General features: G+C 35.7%; 1 protein-coding gene across 8 annotated transcripts in view; it reads right to left on the bottom strand.

Annotated features, from left to right (window-relative positions):
- ATP2B1 (ATPase plasma membrane Ca2+ transporting 1) overlaps positions 1 to 22,358 on the bottom strand; it is a 118,372-nt gene that overhangs the window by 66,203 nt on the left and 29,811 nt on the right. For all 8 annotated transcript variants that reach the window (XM_039471918.2, XM_039471912.2, XM_039471915.2 and 5 more), the window contains exon 2: positions 127 to 552. In XM_039471918.2, coding sequence (XP_039327852.1) covers positions 127 to 334 — 208 coding nt within the window. In that variant the 5' untranslated portion in view covers positions 335 to 552. The remainder of the gene's footprint in view (positions 1 to 126; positions 553 to 22,358) is intronic.

Genomic DNA, 22,358 nt, shown 5'->3' with positions numbered 1-22,358 from the left:
CATTTTTAATGTCACTACAATTATGCCATGATCATACAATCACCAAGATAATGTAAGCAAGCTTTATAATCCAAATATATAGCACTCTTTGCACAAAGAACCAAAATCAAACATAATAAAACTTACCTTCATTGGGAGATGTTTTCAATTTGGTGCAAATTCCATAGACATCTCCATAGCTTTCCTGTATTTTTCGTAATGCATCTGTGGACCTGAGCTCCATAAGAGCCCGCAGCTCTGCGAGCGTAATTCCAAAGTCTCCATCATGATTAGCTTCCTTCAAAGAGTTTTTCACACCACTGTAAGCAACCGAGTTGTTTGCCATGTCACCCATTACAAGTATAATATATCAGAAGGAAAATGTTTCCCAAAAGAATTTTTTCACTTGATGTATTTCCAAGATGAAAATCTTTTAAATATGAAAATCTTTCATAAACCAAACACTCATTGTATGACTTTGTAAAGCAGCATCAGCAGCAACATTTCCCAGAGAAGTATCTTGACCTTTGGCCCATGGCTAGTTTCTCCATATCAATCATGAGATGTACACACCTGTAAGAAGAAAACATTTAAAAGTTAATACAATCTATCTTAGAGTATTATGCACATAAGCATATTTTCTAAATGTCATCAGGTAGCTAAAGTACATTATTTAGTAATAAAAATATTGTTGAACAGCAGTCTTGTGCTTTTAAAGCATTTTGCATGATAAAAGATCAAAGTACAACTTTTAAATAAAATTGTATATCAAAAGACATTAGATTGCATCATTATTAAATGAAATTGCACTTCACAGGACTGAATTTTATGATCCACTCAGCATTACTGTTATTGTTCCAAGCACTATGCTAGTTGTTTTAATTTCATTTTCTCACTTAATCATCACAATTTAATCCCATAAGGTGTTACTCCTCCTTCTACTGAGAAGAGCAGACTTCAAGAAACTGAGTTTCTGCCCAGCTAACAAATGGCTGAAATGTGTCAGGTGGACTGTCTCCAAGCTCGTTTCTTTTAATATTATACTTAGATCGCTCTCTCTCTCTCTCCAAGTCTTTCATAAGAAATATACCCTGAAAGGACAAAAAGTATAATAGATACTTTAATATTATTTCCTGCAATTCTCATTGGCAACTGTGATTCTACCATTTTTTGGCTGTCAAAAACTATATATGATCTGTCACATGTCACCACCTCAGGTCTTCCTGTGACTCCCTATCTAAAGAAATTCTCTGCTCTTTTATTTTCCTTGCCCACTGTTATTATTACCTGAATTTATCTTGTTCATTTGTTTATATTTTATTTTTTTCCTCTCCATCTACAGTATTAGTTCTGAGGGCGGTCTGTCCACTACTACATCTTGAGTACCAGACACACAGAACTTTCACTAAGTTTGAGGAATTAATACATGCATTACTTTTATTTCTTCACCATACTTTCAAGTCGTTCTATTACTCTAATATGCCTAAAGATAAGCTCTCTTCTCCATACAATCACCTCAACGTTAACAGGCCCAACAATGGACTCATCTCACTCACGAATTAAAAGCTCTGCCACCACCATTATCATTATAGCCTTGGCTAGGAATCATAAATCATCTTTGATTCCATCCTCTTCGGCTTCAGTCAGTTACTAAGTTAATTGTACCCTTGAGAAGTCTCTTCTGTATGTAACCCCTTTTCTTCCTGATCTTCAAGTCCCTCTATGCAAATTATAATCACTACCCCCCTGGTTCTTCCTCATTCTAATATCTCATATATAACAATACCTTGAGTGTTTTGCTGCTACATTTAGTTTTTAAAAAGGCATCATGTCATTAAATCTAAACCTCCAAGATGAAAATGCAGTCCCATTGCTCATGACTATCTGGCTACATTTACAGATTCAGCTTCTTCCCACCTCAAGCAATCGACCTACACTCCAAAATATTTTTAGAACGTTGATTATTAGAAAAGATACTGGCAAATGCAATAAATCTTCAGCTATGAAACTGTTATGAAGATGTCTGTAAATCATGGTATATAGTCCTCATACTTTAGCATACATCAGAATCACCTGGAGAAATGGTTAGATTGCTGGGCCCCACCTCCAGCATCTTTAGATTCAGGTAAATTAAGGTGGGGCTCAATAATTTGCATTTCTAATAATTTTTTGGGTGAGGTTGATGCTGTCCATCTAGGGAGCACACTTGTGAGAACTACTGAACTAGAGAATAGGCTAAAAACAGAATTCATACCAGTGAGTTGAGGATGGCTAGATGAGAAAAGTTTGTTTGCCTTAGGTTAAATCTGCAAAGATGTGATAGTTATGGATTCTGCAAGACATTTTCTTTCATTGCCTGCTTCCTCCCACTACACAAATCCTTATGCTTGTCTAATTATTACCAATTTTACTCATCTCCTAGGTAAAGTGCCTTCCCTCCTACACATACATCAATTATTATAATAACCCAACTTCAAAACCTGGAGATGGTGGTTTTTGATCGTCTCCTTAGGTTTCCATATCCAGAGTTTGTTGGCCTGAACATCACACTAACCTTAAAATAGATTATTATTTAACAGATAAAATAATTAAGATAAGTCTGTGTGCTGAGGGCATGTTTGCTCATCTGTCCTCTGGTTTCCACAAAGAGGAATTTTTCTCAACAACTCCTGGCCTGCTACTCCATCAATCACCACGGATGTGAAATGACATGCCTGACAGATTTTCCTAGAGAAACCAGACATATGTAGCTTCTTCATCTCTGCTTTCGAGGAACCAGATAACTGTAGGACTCATGTATTCCAGTTTGAATTTTTAGGGGCAGATCCCAAGGTTTAAAAGCCTACTGGAGTAGAGGTAAATAATTGCTTAGTTCTGGGTTCAATACTAGAGCCTCGCTGTTGTCACACAAAAACCAAGTCATCTAGCCCAGCTTTTATCAGTAATAAAACTGATTTTTTTTTTCCTATGTGCCAATCTGTCTTTTATCTTCACAGAATTCAAACAGGAGAAAATAATGTTATTCACTGAATGCCTTTAAATTTCTCAACAATAGGGATACATAATACAGCTAGGACTGGAACCTATATCTACTATACAGCCTCCACTTTGTGTCTCCACATTTAATAGGTCAGAATGGAAGTTTCTGTAGGTCACAAAATAGTGAAATAATAGCAAATGTACCAATTTACACAATAAATCATAACTGAAGAAACATTGTTGTATTTGCTATTTGCCACCTCAGCACCCCTTTCCTTGTCTTTCAGCAACAGCCTCACTTTTCATTTAGGAATCTGTGCTTTCCCAGCTCTCAACAGAGTGGGAGCAGAGTTCTACCCCCATTCCCAGACACCCCTACTGACCATGCTGATTATCAGTTCTGGAATACGTATGTGACCCAACAAGAGCCAATGGGTGGTAGTAAGACTTCTGTTGTGACTCTGGGCAGACACTTGTTTCTTCTAACTAAACTTAAATCTGATATACACATGAAAAGCTACCATAGTCATACAGTACCACCAGGGGAAAGCCTTTGAAAATGGATCCAACAGAGAGTATGTGGAGCAGAGAGGCAGAGAGCGAGTGAGCAATGTTCCTGTCAACCCTGGACATTATTTGAGGCCCTGGGTCAATCGGTGACTAAAGTTTGTTCTATCACTGATCTTTTCCATAATCTGTCAATAAATGCCCTTCAGGGGTTCAGTTTTCTATTACTTTGCAAGCCACAGAGCTTTGATAAGTACATGATTATTAATCATGCTCAATTCTCTCACTGTAAAGAAAAGGAAGTCCAGACAAAAGCACCAAATGCAAATGAGCCACTTTCCCAAAGTGGACCTTTCTGAATTACCAATTACCTACAAATTATACAGCAGGTTGTTGTCTATTTTTAGATTATTTATAGCTCCTTTTACAATAATTTTCTTCTTTACCTACTCTCCATTCATCTAACTGGCTGATTGACAAAAATACTAAGGACAATAAAAAAGTTTTGTATTTCACCTGTTAGCTACAACATGACAATCAAGTGAGAAACACACTATTTGGAATTGATATACAACAGAAAGCAGAAAATCTACTCTGCTTCTCTTTCTTCTCTAAAAGAATTTTATCTTCTATTTGAAAAGTCTAACAAAAAATGTTGTTAAGTGGAAGCCGAGGCCCAAGAAGAGGGAAATTTTAAAGAAAGCACATGTAGGTCCCTTGGCTTACATACAGAATTTATCCTAGAAAAAATGCTGTCTCTGAAAAACCACTGTTGGTAGTCTTTGAGGTATTACCAACACACACACACACACACACACACACACACACACACACAGAGCTGAAGATCGGAGTTGGGCAAAAATGGTTACAGTTTTCAAAAAGAACAATAAGGAAGATTCTTACTGACCTATATCTTTACTGTGAATGGGTAGAGCCTTCGAAAAAGACAAAAGGATGATTATGATATCCTAGTAGTGGAACTCATAAAGAGACAGGTTGGTTAATAATACAATTTGAATTCCTTCTTTCATAAAGTCACTTTACAGATCAAGGAAAAGTTATATGAAAGATATCCAGATGCAACAATAAAAAAAATCAATTATTAGAAAAACTAAATACAAAAAATAGCAAAGTAAATTAACGGGTAAGATACAGAGTGCTAAAAAGTATTATCAATGTTTTATATCGCATGAGATTTTTGCAGGCAAGACAGAAGTACACTCTAATACAACTAAATATATTAGATGCAAGAGGACCAATCTAGAAAGAGGTTTATTTAATGCATTGTTGGGTTCCTAATTCCTGAATGATTCTAAATTTTCATTAGAAATTTGAAGACCTGGAAGTTGTATTTATCCAATCTATTAGCAACTCAAAGCTAGGTAAAAAAGCAGCAAATATGTTACATGACAGAATCAGGATCTGGACAAATGAGAAGGAGAGGCTAAAGTTAACTGGTATAAAAGAATCGACCTCTTACATTTAATTCCCAAAACATAACTACAAATATGGCATATAAGAAATGCAAGAGCATATATGCAAAAACGAAGATTCAATTTACTCAAAGCTAAAAATGCATTAATTTGGTGTTAGTTAGCATGACTGATGTAAGTGCTTTCCTTACTCTCAAAGTGTTGTATGTTCTTAGGCAGCAAGGACAGGAGTCTAATACCTAACAAAGGGAGGTAACAAGACTTATTTTACTTTGCCTTGGACAAACACACCTATTATGTTACAGGCTAATGTGTAAAATAAAGATACAATAACACTACACATCTCATTAAATGTGTAAATACATGTAAAACACTTTGAACTTACCCCGACACACAGTAAATGGCAAATACATTTTAGTTATTTTTACTGTTCTTTAAGAATATTTGCAGATACATTCTGCAGAGAATAGCCTTCTCCCACCCCAGATGAAGAGGACCTCAAACCATTTCAGATGTAGAAGGTTTAATGAAATAAGATTTTTAAACCTAAAGGAAAAGATAATCAGTATGTTATTTGATATAATAAAATAATTTAAAAGTTAACTCAAATTTTGCTTTACTTGTTTTATTACACGATTCAGTAAAATTTTTAAATGTAAGGCTAGTATTTACAAATGTTCTTAATCCTTGACTGGTTCTATATGAACACAAATAATTGATTTATCATTCTTTAAAAAAATCCTCTAAAGATAAAGACACTGTTATTTTCATTCACTTAATGAGAATACAAAATTTTAAGTTTCAAATTTTTAGTTCTTGGGTGTTCAGAAGTCAATGTGTACCATCTCGTAAATTAATGTCAACTTTGACATAACTGTACACAATTAGAACTTATTCCCTGGACCCAAATATATTAAAATGATACCTTAATCAAAGTAATTACTAATTTTTTGGAGTGATTAAGCAAGTATTACATTTTATAAAAGTTACTAAATCAAAATCAAACACTATTTAAAAGACTTTTCTGTTAAATAATGGTTACAAAACAAAGAATTCTAGAATTTAACAGCTAAAGGGATGTTGGAGATCAAATCCAATAGTTTATTTTATAGACATTAAAACCAAACACTCATAATCATCTACTTCTAAAATGGATAAAGATACTTATAAAATAAAGTGAGCATTAAATACTCACATATCATTAAAAATGAGAATAAATAGCTGAAACTTAGATCATGGGATAAACAATGTACAGGTTTTAAGGGAGCTACTGCTCTCAGGGAAATAACTGGCATTGTACTTTAAAACTGGTATTGACACCCTAACCATCAGATGCACCATTTGACTGACAAAGAACTAAAAAGTAATTTTTGACTACAGCCTTTCAAGAAAGAACTCAAGAGAACTCTATTTTCATATTGTGTCATTTTCTTTGTGTGCTTTTTTCTTTAACATAAAATCAATTCCACTTCCTTTGCATACAAACATAGTTACAGCAAGAGCCATAGCTAGCCTCATAGCTGTTTCTCACTGTGATTGCTACTGGCATTTTATTGACAGTGACAACTACCTCATGAGTTAAAAAAATCCAGCCCTATCCCACTCATTCCTCCTCGATATCAGCAGTTATTCTCAATCAATGTGGACAATCTGAAACTTAGCACCATAGGTGTCCTGTAGAAGGTCTGGATAGTATACTACATAACTGAGCCTAAATTTATGGCCCATTACACTGAAAAATTATTTAAAGGCAAAAACCATGCTTTATCCATCTTTGATCTCTGTATCTTATCAAGAGGGACTATAATCTTTCAGCCTTCTTATATAGTCACTTAAAAAGACAATAACCTTTTACTCGATTCACACCCTAAAAATCTGAAGTCTTTCAACCATGATAATTTACTCTAAACTTAAATATAAATGCTTGCATGTAGTTTCTCACTATTATGGGGACAAGAGCAGTTGGTCTATTATTATACATATCAAAGAGACACTACAAGATTAAGAATGGTAGAGTGTTATTCTACAAAGCTTTGGTACATTCAAATTATTTCATTAAAATACTTTAAAGAAATCAAGGAATGGCTCAAATTTAAATTTACTCTTAACTCACATTTTTCACTTTTTAAGGGGCTTAAAGAAAACATACACACTCACATAAAAGACCATTAAGTCTATTCTGCTTATTTAGAAAAGTAATTTATATCAGATGAGTAAAGAATAACATATAAACAAGAGTAAACTCACCAAACAGGATTTTAAGTTTTACAGAGCTGATAAAGCAAAAAATAAGCATTCTTTAAAATGCCTGATTTATTAGTCTCAAATGACTCATAAATATCATTGCTGTGTCTGTGTTGACTAAAATTAGTCCTACTCCCCTAAGTAACTTATCTACTAGACTCTTCCAGAGGCATAGACTAAGTACAGTACTTTTAAAGGGCAAGTTACAGCTGCTGTCAGTTACAAACTTGGCATGAACACTTTAGCAAATCTCTCAGGGTGGGAAATAACTAGATTAGAATAAGGAAGGCATTAATTTGTTCTTTTATTACAGCTTTTATCACATAGCTGCAATAATTTGTTTACCACTCTGTCTATCCCAATGAACTTTAACTCAAGGGACAATCTGTAACATTCATTTTTAACCCCTAGCACTGTCTGGAACACAGTAGGTACTCAAAAGGTTACTGAGCAGAAATGCCATTTGAACCATAAGCTAAAATCAATTTGGAAACAGATTTCGCAATGGAAGTAACCACAATTTGAATAGCAGAACAAAACAAAACTTCCTAACACTTTGTTTAAAAGAATACGTTAAGGCCGGGCGCAGTGGCTCACGCCTGTAATCCCAGCACTTTGGGAGGCCGAGGCGGGTGGATCACGAGGTCAAGAGATCGAGACCATCCTGGACAACATGGTGAAACCCCGTCTCTACTAAAAATACAAAAATTAGCTGGGCATGGTGGCGCACGCCTGTAGTCCCAGCTACTTGGGAGGCTGAGGCAGGAGAATTGCTTGAACCCAGGAGGCGGAGGTTGCGGTGAGCCGAGATCGCGCCATTGCAGTCCAGCCTGGGTAACAAGAGCGAAACTCCGTCTCAAAAAAAAAAAAAAAAAAAAATATATATATATATATATATATATACACACACACACACACACATATACACACACGTTAGGTGTTAGATAAGTTAAGAGAAGGTCACACACTCAAGAAGTTTTCAAACCATTTTGGTATACAAGATACACTATAGCTTTAAATCATTTTAGACAACAGAATAAGTTAAATGATATTTCAGATTTTAAAATGACTGCTACATGGCAATGATTTTTAACCACGGTCTTAGATTCTTGAGGGTATGCAAAGAAATAATACTGAATTATAATATTCATATAGCCTGAAAGAAACAATACATTTATTTAAAAAATAATTTTTTAGGGTTATGCAAGCTAAACACAAACCTGCCAAATCAACATGGTAATAAAGTAGCAAGTAAGTTTAAATAATAAAGAAATTTTAAAAAAATCTTACCAAGATTTAAGTAAGGTCATTTGGAAAACACACACACACACCCCTCCACAGCTAGCTATCATCTGCTCTGAAATTTGCTGTTTCTACACTATTTCCCACTCATAAATAAACCTATTACAATCTAGCTTCCTCTTTTATGCTGCATTGAAACTACTCTTCCAGGTGACAAATGACCCCCTCGTGTTCTTAAATCTAATGGATACAGTTAGTCCTAATTTAGCCTACTAGCAACCTTTGCTACTGTTAACCACTCCCTGACTATTGAAATGTTCTGCTGCCTTCATTTCTCTGAAGTTTGACTCTTATTCCCACTACACTGTCCTCTCTAGCTGTTTGTTTTCACTTTCCACTGCTTGTCCCTTTTTTCGAATAGTTGTCAAAGGAGTCAGCAGGGAGGAGTTGGATGGCACAGCAGTCTTTATAATTGTTTTCATCTGTTTTTAGTCAGAGGAAATGGGATTCGTTTATAGATAATAGTTAAAATTTATTTGCATGTGCATTTACAGGGCCTATTTATTTTGTTTCTCTCATATTTCAGAATTCCACAATTCAATTAAAATGATGAAACCACACTATAATCGTCTGGCTCAGTGAAAGTGTGAAAAAAACCACCCAGTTTTCTTATCCGAAAACCCCAAGCACAGCTCCTATTTCCCACAGCCTTTTAGTCTGCAAAGAAATATGCTAGTCAAAAGCAGAATAGGTGACTCGCCCCGCTCCCTGGGGCTGTTAGATAACTATTCTGGCTTTTGATAGCTGTCATTTTCAGTACAGATTATCCATTCATGCCAACAAAGTACTTAATTAAGCAGAGTATATGATAAAATTTTAATGTGAATGATCTCAAACACAGATATCTTGAAGTTAACTATAGACATTTTTGGTCTATGGTCAAGTCAGATAGTATCATTTTATCCCAAACATTTATGATACCTGTCTCTTGGGAGGTTGGTCTAATTTTGCAAGGATGTACTTACAAACCAAAAAACAATCTCTCTAAATTTACCAAAACCAGAATAAATTTAAAAGTTAACACACTAGAGATGAGTGGTTCTTAACTTCAGTATGTATCAGAATCACCTGAAGGGCTCCTGAAAACACAGACTGCTGAACCTCACTCAGTTGACGGAACACCTCATGAGGCTGTCTAACAACTTCTCGGATGACAGTGATGCTAATGCTACTAGTCTGGAGAACCACTACTGACTGTTAACTGTAGTCTGAAACTTGACTAAGGAACAAACTGCTGGATTGTCATCTTGGTCCAAAAGTTTCCTGACACAAATCACAAATATAAGCAAATTATTCACGGTTTTTTTTTTTTTTTTTGGAGACGGAGTCTCGCTGTTACCCAGGATGGAGTGCAGTGGCACAATCGTGGTTCACTGCAAACTTTACCTCCTGGGGTTCAAGCGATTCTCCTGCCTCAGCCTCCTGGGTAACTGGCATCCATTACCATGCCCAGCTAATTTTTTGTATTTTAGTAGAGATGGGGTTTCACTGTGTTGCCCAGGCTGGTCTCGAACTCCTATCTGCCCGCCTGGGTCTCCCAAAGTGCTGAGATTACAGGCGTGAGCCACTGTGCCCAGCCTACTCATGGTCCTTTATTATGCTATTCTTAATGTGCATGCATAGCTGAAAGCAGACCACTTTCTAAAAATATTGAGTTGATACTTTCCTTCTGTTTTGATTTTTAGTACCAAGTATACTACTATTTTAGTATTTAAGCCTTACAATTCACAAATATACACAAGCACTGCAAATAATTTTTTATTCAAAGAGTGTGAAGACTCATATTAATATATTCTGAACAAATTCTGTCAAATTATTATAAACACCTAAAAAATTTAATTAATTTTTAAAAGTCTAACAGAGAACTTAGATACCTACCTTCTCTTGCTCTCCCATAAAATAAACTACTTTGTTTTCTGCTATTCTATTGTTCTATTTAGGCATTTTAGAAACATTTCATCTTTACAGTAAGTTTCATAGTAAAATAAGCTTTTGAAAAGCTCAAAAAATAAAGTTAATTTTATATAATCCTGTGCAGTTTACCAAATATAAGAACATACTATATCTCCAGTTAAATATGAGAACCAAATGTTCTATCATTTTCCAGTCTCACTGGTGTTGAAATTTTCAGCTATAGTCAAAGAAGAGATTTCTAAATTAAAACTGTGTTTTTCCTTCTGTTCGGGAGCTAGAAGGCAACATGAACACTTGAATGTCACACCAGCTGCTCTGCCAGCCTACTCAGTTCTTAAGAGCTTCTATCCTGTCAATTCACAAGAACCTACACTCAAATGCTTAAGGAAACAGGATGCTCATTATGTCACTGAAAGAGCTCACAAAAATAAAGTTGGCAATATTGAGGGAGGCATAACTCTTATCTGTAAATTTAACATGAGCTTTCTGTTTTCTTAATTAAAAAATCTAGATTTCAATATGATTTATTCTAGTTCTTCACCAACTGAGTAGAGAACTAAGGGAAGAAGGCACTTTCCCATTTCTTTATCTCTATTTATATAGTTTGATAGTTGATGATCTTTTGCAATTTCCAGCTGTAACTATTAAAGAACAGTTCAGTAAATCAATACTCACTTTTTCAAAACATTTAAATAATCTGGCTGGAAAATAAGGTAAATTCTATTTTAAGAGGATGCCAGACAAGAATTTATTTATGGTTAACTCATCAAAGTGCAAAGCATATGGACATTAGGAATGTGCTGAATTGTAACCCACTCCATCACATTATATTGATGATCCTTCAAACTCTGGTTTCACACATTCCTGACATTCATTTTAAGACTTTGATCTACATTCTCTACCTGCTATTCAAGGGTAGAGCCACACATTATCATTCCTTGAAATTTTCTACTTTCAAAATTTCCTTTCCAATGAACAGTATCTCATTTTATTTCTCTTTACTTCTACTGAATCATGTGTATACATTCTGACCTTCAAGCTCAAAGGTAGTCAAGATCCCCTTTCTGATCAACACTTGCCTCCCTAAAAATGCTTACGTCTCAATGGTCAGCGACTCTTTTTTGCTCTTATGTCTCACTTATTCTTTATCCTCCTACCACCCACCTGGTTAATTAGCTAACCCTGAATAGACATACCATCTGGCTGAGCAATGTTGGTAAAAGTTTAAAAACTGAGTTCTCAGTTCCATCAGAAATTTTTCTCAGTCATATATGATGCATGGACACATCTCTAACTTCCTGGCATGTTCCTCTTTTGATTCAAAGACTCTCTTAAATTACTCCAGCTCTTGTCACTACCCAGGGTACTCAAGTCTGCTCCAAGACATTGCTTCCTTGATTACCACAGCAAGCTACCACCACTTCCATCCCTTTTCTCTTGGTTCCCTCACTCAGACTAGCCAATATTCAGATACATTCTACTACATAAAAGACCATGTTTCTCTACCCACCTCCCCAATACAAAAAAACAAGTCTCTCCTACATTTTGATAACCCATCAAGCTATTTTTTTCCCCTTCCTTTTATCCCACATCTTAAAAAGGTCTATTTGCAATGCTTCTTCCTAATGGCCCACTCTCATCTTGACCCTGACAAACTGGATCCATTTTTCTGCCCACACACTACTAAGATGCTCTATGAAGAGCTATCTTCTATTAACACTTCTATTAGCCATCATCTATTAATGATCTCAGGCTTTTTATCAGTACTCATCCTCCTCTATACTTCTGTGTCATCTGACAATACCGTTCCCTTCTATCCACTGTACCACTTACTTATTCTCACAGGTCTCTAAACTCATCCTCCTCTGCTCACATGCACTCCCTTCTAAAATCTTGCCCACATCTTAAATGAGGGTATTACCTGGGAATCTATCCACAGGTCTCTTGGCAACTCATACCTTATCACGACCTACATGTACCACCTTAATCATGTCAGGCCATGTTCTAACTGTTAACAGACATTCTATTTGAGTATCTTGCTGTATTTCAAATGCAATCACCAATATTAAACATATCACTGCCCCCCCAACACTTGCTGTTCTCCAAAGTTCTTAACAGTCCCAAAGATATTTGAGTAAACTCTATGTCCAAGGCTCTGTTTTCAAGGAGTTTACAGTCCAAATGAAGGAGAAAGATAAGCATATTAACAAGTACAACTAAATGTTGTACACTGCTAAAAGAAATCATAGATGATACAAATGGAAAAACATCATGCTCATGGATTGGAAGAATCAACATCATTAAAATGGCCACACTGCCAAAAGCAATACAGATTCAATGCTATTCCTATCAAACTACCAACGCCATTTTTCGCAGTTAGAAAAAAATCATTCTAAAATTCATATGGAACCAAAAAAGAACCTGAATAGCCAAAACAAACAAAAAATTAAGTATTGCACAGAACATCACAAAAGGTATGGTGAACACAAAGTTCACCGTACCATAGCCAGGTATGTGACTTCAATAAAAGCTTCACTGTCTAGGAAATACCTAAGTTGAAACAGAGTAGTGCAGGCGTGGGGAAGGAACTAAAAACTGCAGTGTGAATGATAGTTTAATATAGCTGAACACAGGAAAACAAAAAGGCAGTACAGAAAAATGCTGCTACCCTGATAAAAACACATTACCTATTTGTACCTCTGGAGGTTTTCTTAAACTTCATCTTCTCTCCTCAAATACAACTTAAGCTTCCTGAGGGCAGGGCAGTAGCCATAACTCGTGTTCTTTTAGAGCCATTACAGGTGCTAACAGACTGCTTCACTGTTTATTAGAACAAAATTTACACTGCAAAAGATTAATGCTATTAAAATCCTCAAGCTCTTCTAACAGAAAATTAAAATAAGATAACCAGCACACATATTAAAAAGGAATATAACCAAAACTCTAGGTTAATTTTAGGACTGAGGGAGAAACAGTTTTCCAAAGCTCCTGACTTCCTAATTCTTTCTGGTAACTTTTTAACACAGGCAATTGAAATTATTTTATAAGTCTAGAAATTTGCACCATCTTTTGAGAAGACATTTCCATTCTTACCAAATGCAAAAGGTAAAATGAATAAGCCAGGGAGATAAGGAGGGACTACTTTCAAGATGGTGATGGAAACTGCACAGCATCTAGCCTACGAATATTTCCCCTCTCACGAGGTTTTCAACAGATCATACATGTAGTAGATCAACAGAAGTGGTGCGGATACTGACAGCTTCCATATGGGTGTCATGCCCCAAATCAGCACCCCTTCTCTCAACTATTTGTTCCGATATAGCTCTTAGATTTCCCATCTCCTTTTTTCTCTCTTTGGACAAGTTCCAAGTAACAGTCTCCTACTATTATACTAAAGAGTTTTACCTAATGAAACTTAGCCAATTCCCTTTGCCTTTCTATTAACTTCTCCTTCAAGGAACAATTAAAATGCTCCTTCTACTCTGAACTCATGGCATGGAAGTAAAATATTTATCTATGTTTCTATAACCTTTTTGAGCTTCTACAACATTTTCTGCATTTCTTATGTATATAGCTTTCTTCCTCATTAAACTGTAAGCTGAGGGCAGGATGGTCTTGTTCATTTCTGTATCTCCTAGTGACCACTCCAGCACTAGTACCTTGCCCACAGAAACTGCTCAACACATGGTAACTTAACTGGAGAACATGTGGCAATGCCGTTGAAGACAAACAGATGTCCTTTAGCAAGGCCCATCTCAGGTGCCAGCAAAAAAGACTGTCAATCCCAAAGAATCAAAGGTTCTTTTCAGCACTCAAGAGGATGCCTGACCTGACAATAATCATAACCAGGATGACAGGTCCACAGCTTCTCAGATTTCCTTCCAACACTTTCTTGTACTAGCTGAGTGACCCTGAACAATTTACGTAGTGCTTCAACTTTGTTTGTATAATGGGGATATCACACTTTACCTCATAATTTTTGAGCAGATTAAATGAATTAACATATGAAATATCTTAGAATCATCTCAATGTCTTAGAGCTAGTGCCTGGAACTTAATAATAAACACTCAATGAACTGTATAGTGTATATTATTAAGTGTAATAATAACTATGATAATAATTAAAAGTAGTATTTTTAGATTTCTTTTTAATAAACTCTCCTACGTTGCCTATATTATATATGCTTGTTAGCTTGGTGATATAGAAGGCACCCAATATATATTTGTTAAATAAACAAAGATATTCAGTTCAGTATATGATGTCCTTATATATAACACCAAATAGTATCTAAGAATTAAAAAGCAAGAGGGATGTATTACATATCTATAATTTTATAACTATTGATCTCCAAACTGGATTGGCCTACTTTTAGAAGAACAGGAGAGTGACACACCAGTGAGAGAAAAAACATTTTCTTCCCAAAAATTAACATCAGATGATTAACTGTTTAAAATTCTTAGAGATTTAAAAATAATGACTAGAAAACGAAATACTAAATTGAAAAACTCTTTGTGATACAATATTTAGGGGAAAACACAGAAATATACCTACCCAAAGATAGATATAACCATGTAGAAGTGACATACTGTAAATGGGCAAGAACCAGAAACAAGAAGGGAAAAGGAGCTAATCTGTCAGAGGAGCAATCCAACAGATTCTTTTCTAAATAATAATACAAATAATAAATACATTTAAAAATAAATACAGACTATTTCCTAAATGCAATTGACTTCTTTTGCGCAAAATAAAACCTAATTTTTTTTTTTTTTTAATTGCTAGGCATTCTGACTTTCTGTAGTTATTGTTGTTACTGTTGTTGTTTCATTTTGTTTTTTAACTTTTATTATAGATTTAGTGAGTACATGTGCAGGCATGTTACCTGGGTATACCGTCAGATGCTGAGGTTTGAAGTATGAAATATCCCATTGTGCAAATATTGAACATAGTACCTCACAGGCATTCTGACTTTGATCTGTCAGCATTACACTGAAATTCTAGTACAACAGAAGAAATCAGCCAACTCTAGTACTAATTCCCAATATCCTCGCCAAACCTGTAAAGATTTTAAAATTAATGCTTATCTCCTAGGATTCATAAACAGAATGTATACTGAGCAGCAAACTTTGGTTTACTGATCAGTAAATTTAATAATAAATGCACAACCTAAACTATCGGTTAAGGAAGTACAAGTCATCATTCACATGGTTAACGCTGGCCTGAGCAAATAAGAGACTAAATGTAAACAGAAAAGGAAAAATGATACACTACACACAAAAAAAATGCCCACATAAAAGAGAAGAACCTTCTTGGAACCTGATCACAGGGAAAGAAGTAAAAAGTTCAGGCCTTACACATTTAAAAAAAAAAAAAAAAAAAGACTCAGATCTCATCAACTGACTTGGAATAGGAATTGCTTGGATCATCTGAAAGAAATTAAAATTTAAAATCATTATATGTTATATTAGGTTAAGCCATATGACACTGCCACTTTTGTAGATGAAAAACAGTAGAATATCAGCAATTTCATATAGTTCAACCTAATAAAATGAGCAACCTAAAACGAGCAAAATGGAGCCCAGGACTCAAGACCTGACATTAGGTAGAGCGAATGAATCAGTTTAACTCATGGTGGGGTGGGGGAAGCACTTAACAGTCAAAAGTGGGTTGGTCAACCATGAAAGCACAGGCAAAGGATAATCCTTAGAAGAGAAAAAGAAAATCTGGCCTTTCTTATTCAAGCAGTATTTAGAAGGAAGAGTTTTCTAAGCTCAAAATGACGTTATGGTAGTATTTATATCCTAACTGAAGGATTAAAATGTTGGCTACCTATTAGAGTTAAGAGTAGGACACCTGTGCCAGACACTGTGTTCAGCAATTTACAGTATATTCTACATAGATCGTTTCACCTAATACTTAATATTATTACCCCTAATTGCCAGATGAGGTAACTAACTGGTCTTTGAGAAGAAAAGCCTGACTCTATTACACATTCCAAACATACCGCTTGCTCTGCCTGCATACTCACTAAGCAACCTCCTAATTATAATGTGGTTTCCCATGTGGCAAATCTACAGGGAAGAGAATGTGCTAGCCAAAACCTGATAGTCTGTTTCCCAAGGCAGTTTTTTTTTTTTAATTTTTTTTTTTACTGTAAACTAATAGACATTCTGATTTTTATATAAAGCTCATGAACTCTATAAATATGAACCTGAAACAAAAATTAGGTTAAGTGTAGAAACACTAGTCATCAGGGTCTCCAAGTTTCAGACTCTTTACTATGATAAACTACTAAGAGATGCAATCCCCATCCTGAGAAGTCCCTTCAGGGACAGCAAGTCTCCTTTATTCCAAGAGAGGAGATACCCCAGTATCATCATTAGCAATATCTTCCTTTTTGAAATCTCTGGAGTAGAAAGAAGCAACAATGAAAGGACGAAATTATAATTCTGACTCTGTTGTGCTAGCACTTAATCTTTAGCAAATTGTGCTATCTCCCTTGGTTTCATTTTTTTAATGTATAAAACAGAGAAACTGGCTGGCACGGTAGCTCACACCTGTAATCCCAGCACTTTAGGAAGCCAAGGTGGGTGGATCACCTGAGGTCAGGAGTTTGAGACCAACCTGGCCAACATGATGAAACCCTATCTCTACTAAAAATACCAAACTTAGCTGGGCATGGAGGCGGGTGCCTGTAATCCCAGCTACTCAGGAGGCTGAGGTGACAGGATCACTTGAACACAGAAGGGAGAGGCAGCAGTAAGCCCAGATCACACCACTACACTCCAGCCTGGGTGACAGAGTGAGATAAGAACGAAAAGAAAAGAAAAGAGAAACTGGGCTTATCTAGCACCTTTCTTATCTAGCACCTGTCTATCACATGAAATCATCATCTGTCGCCTTCGCCTTCCGTGTGCAATTCTAAATTTGTTATCTTTTCTCTGACTCTTCCTTTTCTGTGTCTCTGACTGGCTCCCCTATCCACTTTCTGCCTCTCTCCCACCCAAAGACTATCTCCACACCAACCACAGTAGAGTCTGGAGTCTTCTATTCTCATCTCACTGGCACTCAAAGTTATGACTCTAGATTTCTATTTATAAACACTACCTATACCCTTCATTACCCAACTACTGTGAATCATATTAAGTCTAGTTTGGTATCTGCATACAATTGAGGTACTGAAATTGCTGTGGCTTATCTGAAAGACCCATGCAATTCAATAATGGGTTCAGGATTACAACTGAATGTTTGTATTTTCCTTTCGAAGTTTTGTCTCTTGTTTCCACTTAGCTGAATCTACAAAACTATAATTCTAAGCCTCGTTTATCTTTCATCTCCACAATCTTGACAATAATTTTAGTCCTATCCTCAAACTCAAACCCAAAAACTCTATTCCTATTAAGAACTCCCAAATTCCTCTGGACTAGACTTCCAAACTGGTGAGCTGGAGAAGCTACCTCAAAATATGTTAATAGCTGTGCTGTGAAAGAAAGGTGTTCTGTGCTCAGTACAGTTAAATGTTTCCTTCAGCCAGATCTTTTCATAGCCTTGCACACTTGTGAATCTACAAAAAAGAAATATTATATGCAATATTTCCTGAACTTATTTTTATCTACTTTTTTCTCATAGAGCACCTATTTATATCATTTCAAACTACTGTTTCACAGAATACTTTAATATATGCTGCTCTCGTCTTTCCTATTTCAAATTATCTACCACTTAAGTATAAAAACCCTTCTGATTTCTCACTCTCTCCCAATATCCAATTAGTAGCTAAGTTCCTTTTTCTTCCCAACTTACACATTCATCTTTTCTTTCTATTCCCTCTAAAACCACTAAATTTTAAATCTGGTCATATATAACAGTTACAAATCCTGATAAAATAAATATTAGATATGTTGCTATATCAACACTGTGAGGATGCCATGAGGACTAAAAGAGAACAAATAAGACATCTTATATACTATCTCTTTCATAAGGACCCAACATTTCTCCCTAATAGTTGGAAATTCTTCTTTATTATGTCAAATTTTAATTCAAAGTATATGGATTTCCATCTCCATTAAGGGCAACAGTGGTCTTATATATATCAACTATGATTGAGGATTGATGAGGTAAACAGGAAGTGTTATGAACATGACATGAGTAAAGCCAGTGGTTCAGGGGGTGTCACAGCTAGCACTGGGTCATCATTCCCTCCAAAATATAATCAAGGGATAAACAACAAGTAATACTTTACAGCTAGTTTTTCATTTATTTGAGCATTTAGAGTTGGGTTTTTCTAGCTCTTTACGCCTGTGTATATTGCATACCTCAACTAGCTTATAAGTTTCTGAAAAGGTGAAGATTATCATTCATGTTTAACCTCTTACTGACATGGGAATGAAAAGACCAGGTATTTATATAGTTATTTCTTCATTCATGGCTTATCTGCAAGGTAGCTGTTGGGGACATGGTGGTAAGCAAGACACAATAATCCCTGTCTTCATGGAACTTACATTCCTTTGAAGGTGGTATCTATCTATCTACCTATCATCAATCAATCAATCAATCAATCAAACTACTAATTACACAATTTAATTACAATTGTGGTAAGTATATACTGGTTGATTCTCTTTTAACCTTTAGTTATTCATAGCTCAGTAAAAGAAGAAAAAAAGTAGGCATGAAGTTCACACAGGGTTCAAAGCAGTATCTGATTAGAACCTTTTAGAACTGGCAACAAAACAAAACAAAACAAGAAAGGAATCTGGAGAAAGATAAGGAGGGGTAAAATGGGAAATGTCTGGTCACAAGGCAGTATTAGAAACTAATTATTGGAACTTGTGCCTATATTAGCAAACACATCAAAAAGTACTAAATCTGGCTTGCTGCCAAATCTGAATGAAAAACCACCCAATTTTGAATGCTTACTATACAGAGAGCACTATGCTGTCAGTTTTACGTAAAGTGAATGACTGAATGATGATAGTAACAATGATAACATTTCAACAGTGTTTTGGTTTACTGTGCTCCTATGAGACTGATATTATTAGCTTTCCATTTTGCAATAGAGGATACTAAAGTGAGGCAGGTTAAGAAATTTGTCCAAGTTCACACAGCTATTAAGGGGCAGAGCTGAGATTCACACTAAGTCAGTGTGTTTTGTTCCTCAGCACTCTGCCTTTGCATGTATGTCATGGAGGCACAGAACCACACGTCTCTAAGACAATCATCTATTTAGAAAAGCAACACAGAGAATTAAAAACAAGAGCTGAGAGCGGTGGCTCACACCTATAATCCCAACACTTTGGGAGGCCGACGTGGGCGGATCACAAGGTCAAGAGATCCAAACCATCCTGGCCAACATGATGAAACCCCTATCTATACTAAAAAATATAAAAATTAGCTAGGCATGGTAGCACATGCCATTAGTCCCAGCTACTCGGGAGGCTGAGGCAGGAGAATCGCTTGAACCTGGGAGGCAGAGGCTGCAGCGAGCTGAGCTTGCACCACTGCACTCCAGCCTGGAGATACAGTGAGACTCCATCTCAAAAAAAAAAAAAAATTAAAAACAAGAAAATAGCCTACCAAGTAAATGTAAAAATACTGTCCACATTACTGACAACACTAGCCTTTACATAAAGTGTACTTGTTGGAATCAGATATTTGAATACTTGAAACTGTCACATGCTAAGAAAAACCAAAATCTGAAAAGCTCTTTCAGGTATTCCAGAAACTCAAGGTAAGGAGAGGGAGAGATGTTACATATTAAGAAGTTACCACTAAAATTCTTGGGAATTTTAATCCTAAAATGTCCTGTGTTTTAGGGATCGACAATTTTCATTAGCATCAATATTTAATGAAGCCCACTATGTGAAAAGCATTATATTACACTATGGAAACATGAGACTGAAAAAGGGAAAAGATCCTGTCTAGTTTACAATCTGAGAAGACAATTAGAAAACCTCAATTTGTTCTAGAAATAAGCTTACACTTTTCACATGTAATACATAAATTTAACGGTATAGAAAGAATCATGTTATATAAATGTCAATTACATCTTTTGGAATCAAAACATTCAAGATAAGTTAATCTGTTTCGATGGATGACCACCTGTATTCTGAAAGTACCATTACCGTAGTTCCTCAATCTTTTAAAATTATTATTTTGAATTTTGAGAATATGTCTTACTGCTGTATTAGCAATGAGCCTAAGTATGTGGTCGAACACAAGTTAGGCCCTTACATGTTCGCTAAATGAATAAATGGTACTGTGATAAAACAGGTAAGAGAGGAATCCTTTCTAGACTGCCCCAGAAACATTTATAATTCCAGTGGCAGGTGTTCTGTTAACTTTCTGGGGAAAGATACTGCTTTTACTGTAAAGTTTCCTGACAAGCCAGGAGTTATTTTTAGAATTCTTATTTCAAAAGCAAATAATAAAACATTCCAGAAAATAACATTAAAGAATATGTAACAAATAGATTTAGGCTGAAAGAATTTTTTTTTAACAACTTCAGAAATGTGTCATCAAATGTTTCCTCATTGGGGGAGGGGGTTATGTCTGATAAATAAAACACAAAATCCAAGCTAGGGGATGGGGTGAGGTGAAGGTTAGGGAAAGAAGTGCAGTGATGGAGAGTCTCCCAATCTCCTCTCTCCCATTGTAGGTGCTCCTGAGAGGCTCTTGGAAGTACAGATTACAAAGTTAAAACCAAAGGTTTTCAATTTACCTTCGACAATAAATAGTGCCAGAATTTACACTGGATGTACAGAATCACGTAAGGCATCGCAAAAGAAATTACAGACAAGGTTTACAAAATTGATGTTTGCTAGAATTATTGGTGATGTATTTTGTTAGACTTTGTGCACCATCAGATACAACTGCAAATGCCTTAGAACACTCATCTTAAATTCCTAATTGCCTAGAAAAGTAAGCATTTTCTCCCCTCTCTCACATACATACATGTGTGTATACGTATGTATATATGTACATTAGGTAGAGACAGGATCTCACTACGTTGCCCAGGCTGATCTCCACCTCCTGGTAGCTGGGATTCCCAAGAAGCTGGGATTACAGGCATGAGCCACCCACCATACCCAGCTATATTTCAATTTTTAAATGAGAGGAATATTTCTACTATTGATGTTTATGTAGGTAATATCTGCTTTAACAGGATAATAAAGTAGTATGCGAACTTTGGGGAATACAGTCTTCACTAAGTGAAGACACCACTTTTACTTAACTGAGTATAAAAATTGCAACAGATACAGTTTATTCATTTTACAGCTGTGCCACACACATAGAACAAAACATTCTGGCTCCACAGTCTTACAAGACAATTATCTTTCTAAATTCCCACTGTTAAAAGAATTATAATCCCCAAATTTATAAAGCAGACTTTTTAGTTATTATATAGAACATGCAAAAAAAGTAAGCCTTTTTTATACAGTGGCAAATCACATTCTCTCCTTAGAAGAAAAAAACTCTGTAAGAACTAGTATGCATTATGGACCAAAATATTCAGAAGTCACTCTCTCTCAGAAACAAAAATCATCACCAAAAAAATCAAACAAATAAAAACAATCATAGTGCCACTCTAAAAAGCATTTCACAATTTTAAAGATTAAAAACTACTTTGCATATATGCAGGGATACACAAGGATCAGCAAATAGAAGCTTTGTTTGTTACTGCCAAATGATACTGAATACAGACCCTGTAGGATATTAAATACCTTGTATGTTACATGGATCTAGGGCCCAGCTTTTGAGGTACTCCTATGCAGAGCCCAGATGCTTTGAGTGATTTATCCACAGGAGTTTAATTTCAATTGTGTGCCAGAAAGTGGGAGGTAGTGATTATACCTTCTCCCAAATCTTTCTAGCCCACTAATGAACATTTTAAGGAATAGTCTCCAACTGAGATTAATTTGTCCTTCAAATATTCTCCTCTTAACTCACTAATGGCAATATCTGATTCACCACACTTTAAATGGAAGAACACAAGACCAAGCTTATGAT

The sequence above is a fragment of the Saimiri boliviensis genome, chromosome 7, assembly GCF_048565385.1.
Source record: "Saimiri boliviensis isolate mSaiBol1 chromosome 7, mSaiBol1.pri, whole genome shotgun sequence".
In the NCBI taxonomy this organism is placed as follows: domain Eukaryota; kingdom Metazoa; phylum Chordata; class Mammalia; order Primates; family Cebidae; genus Saimiri; species Saimiri boliviensis.
This window is presented reverse-complemented; position numbering and strand designations above follow the sequence as displayed.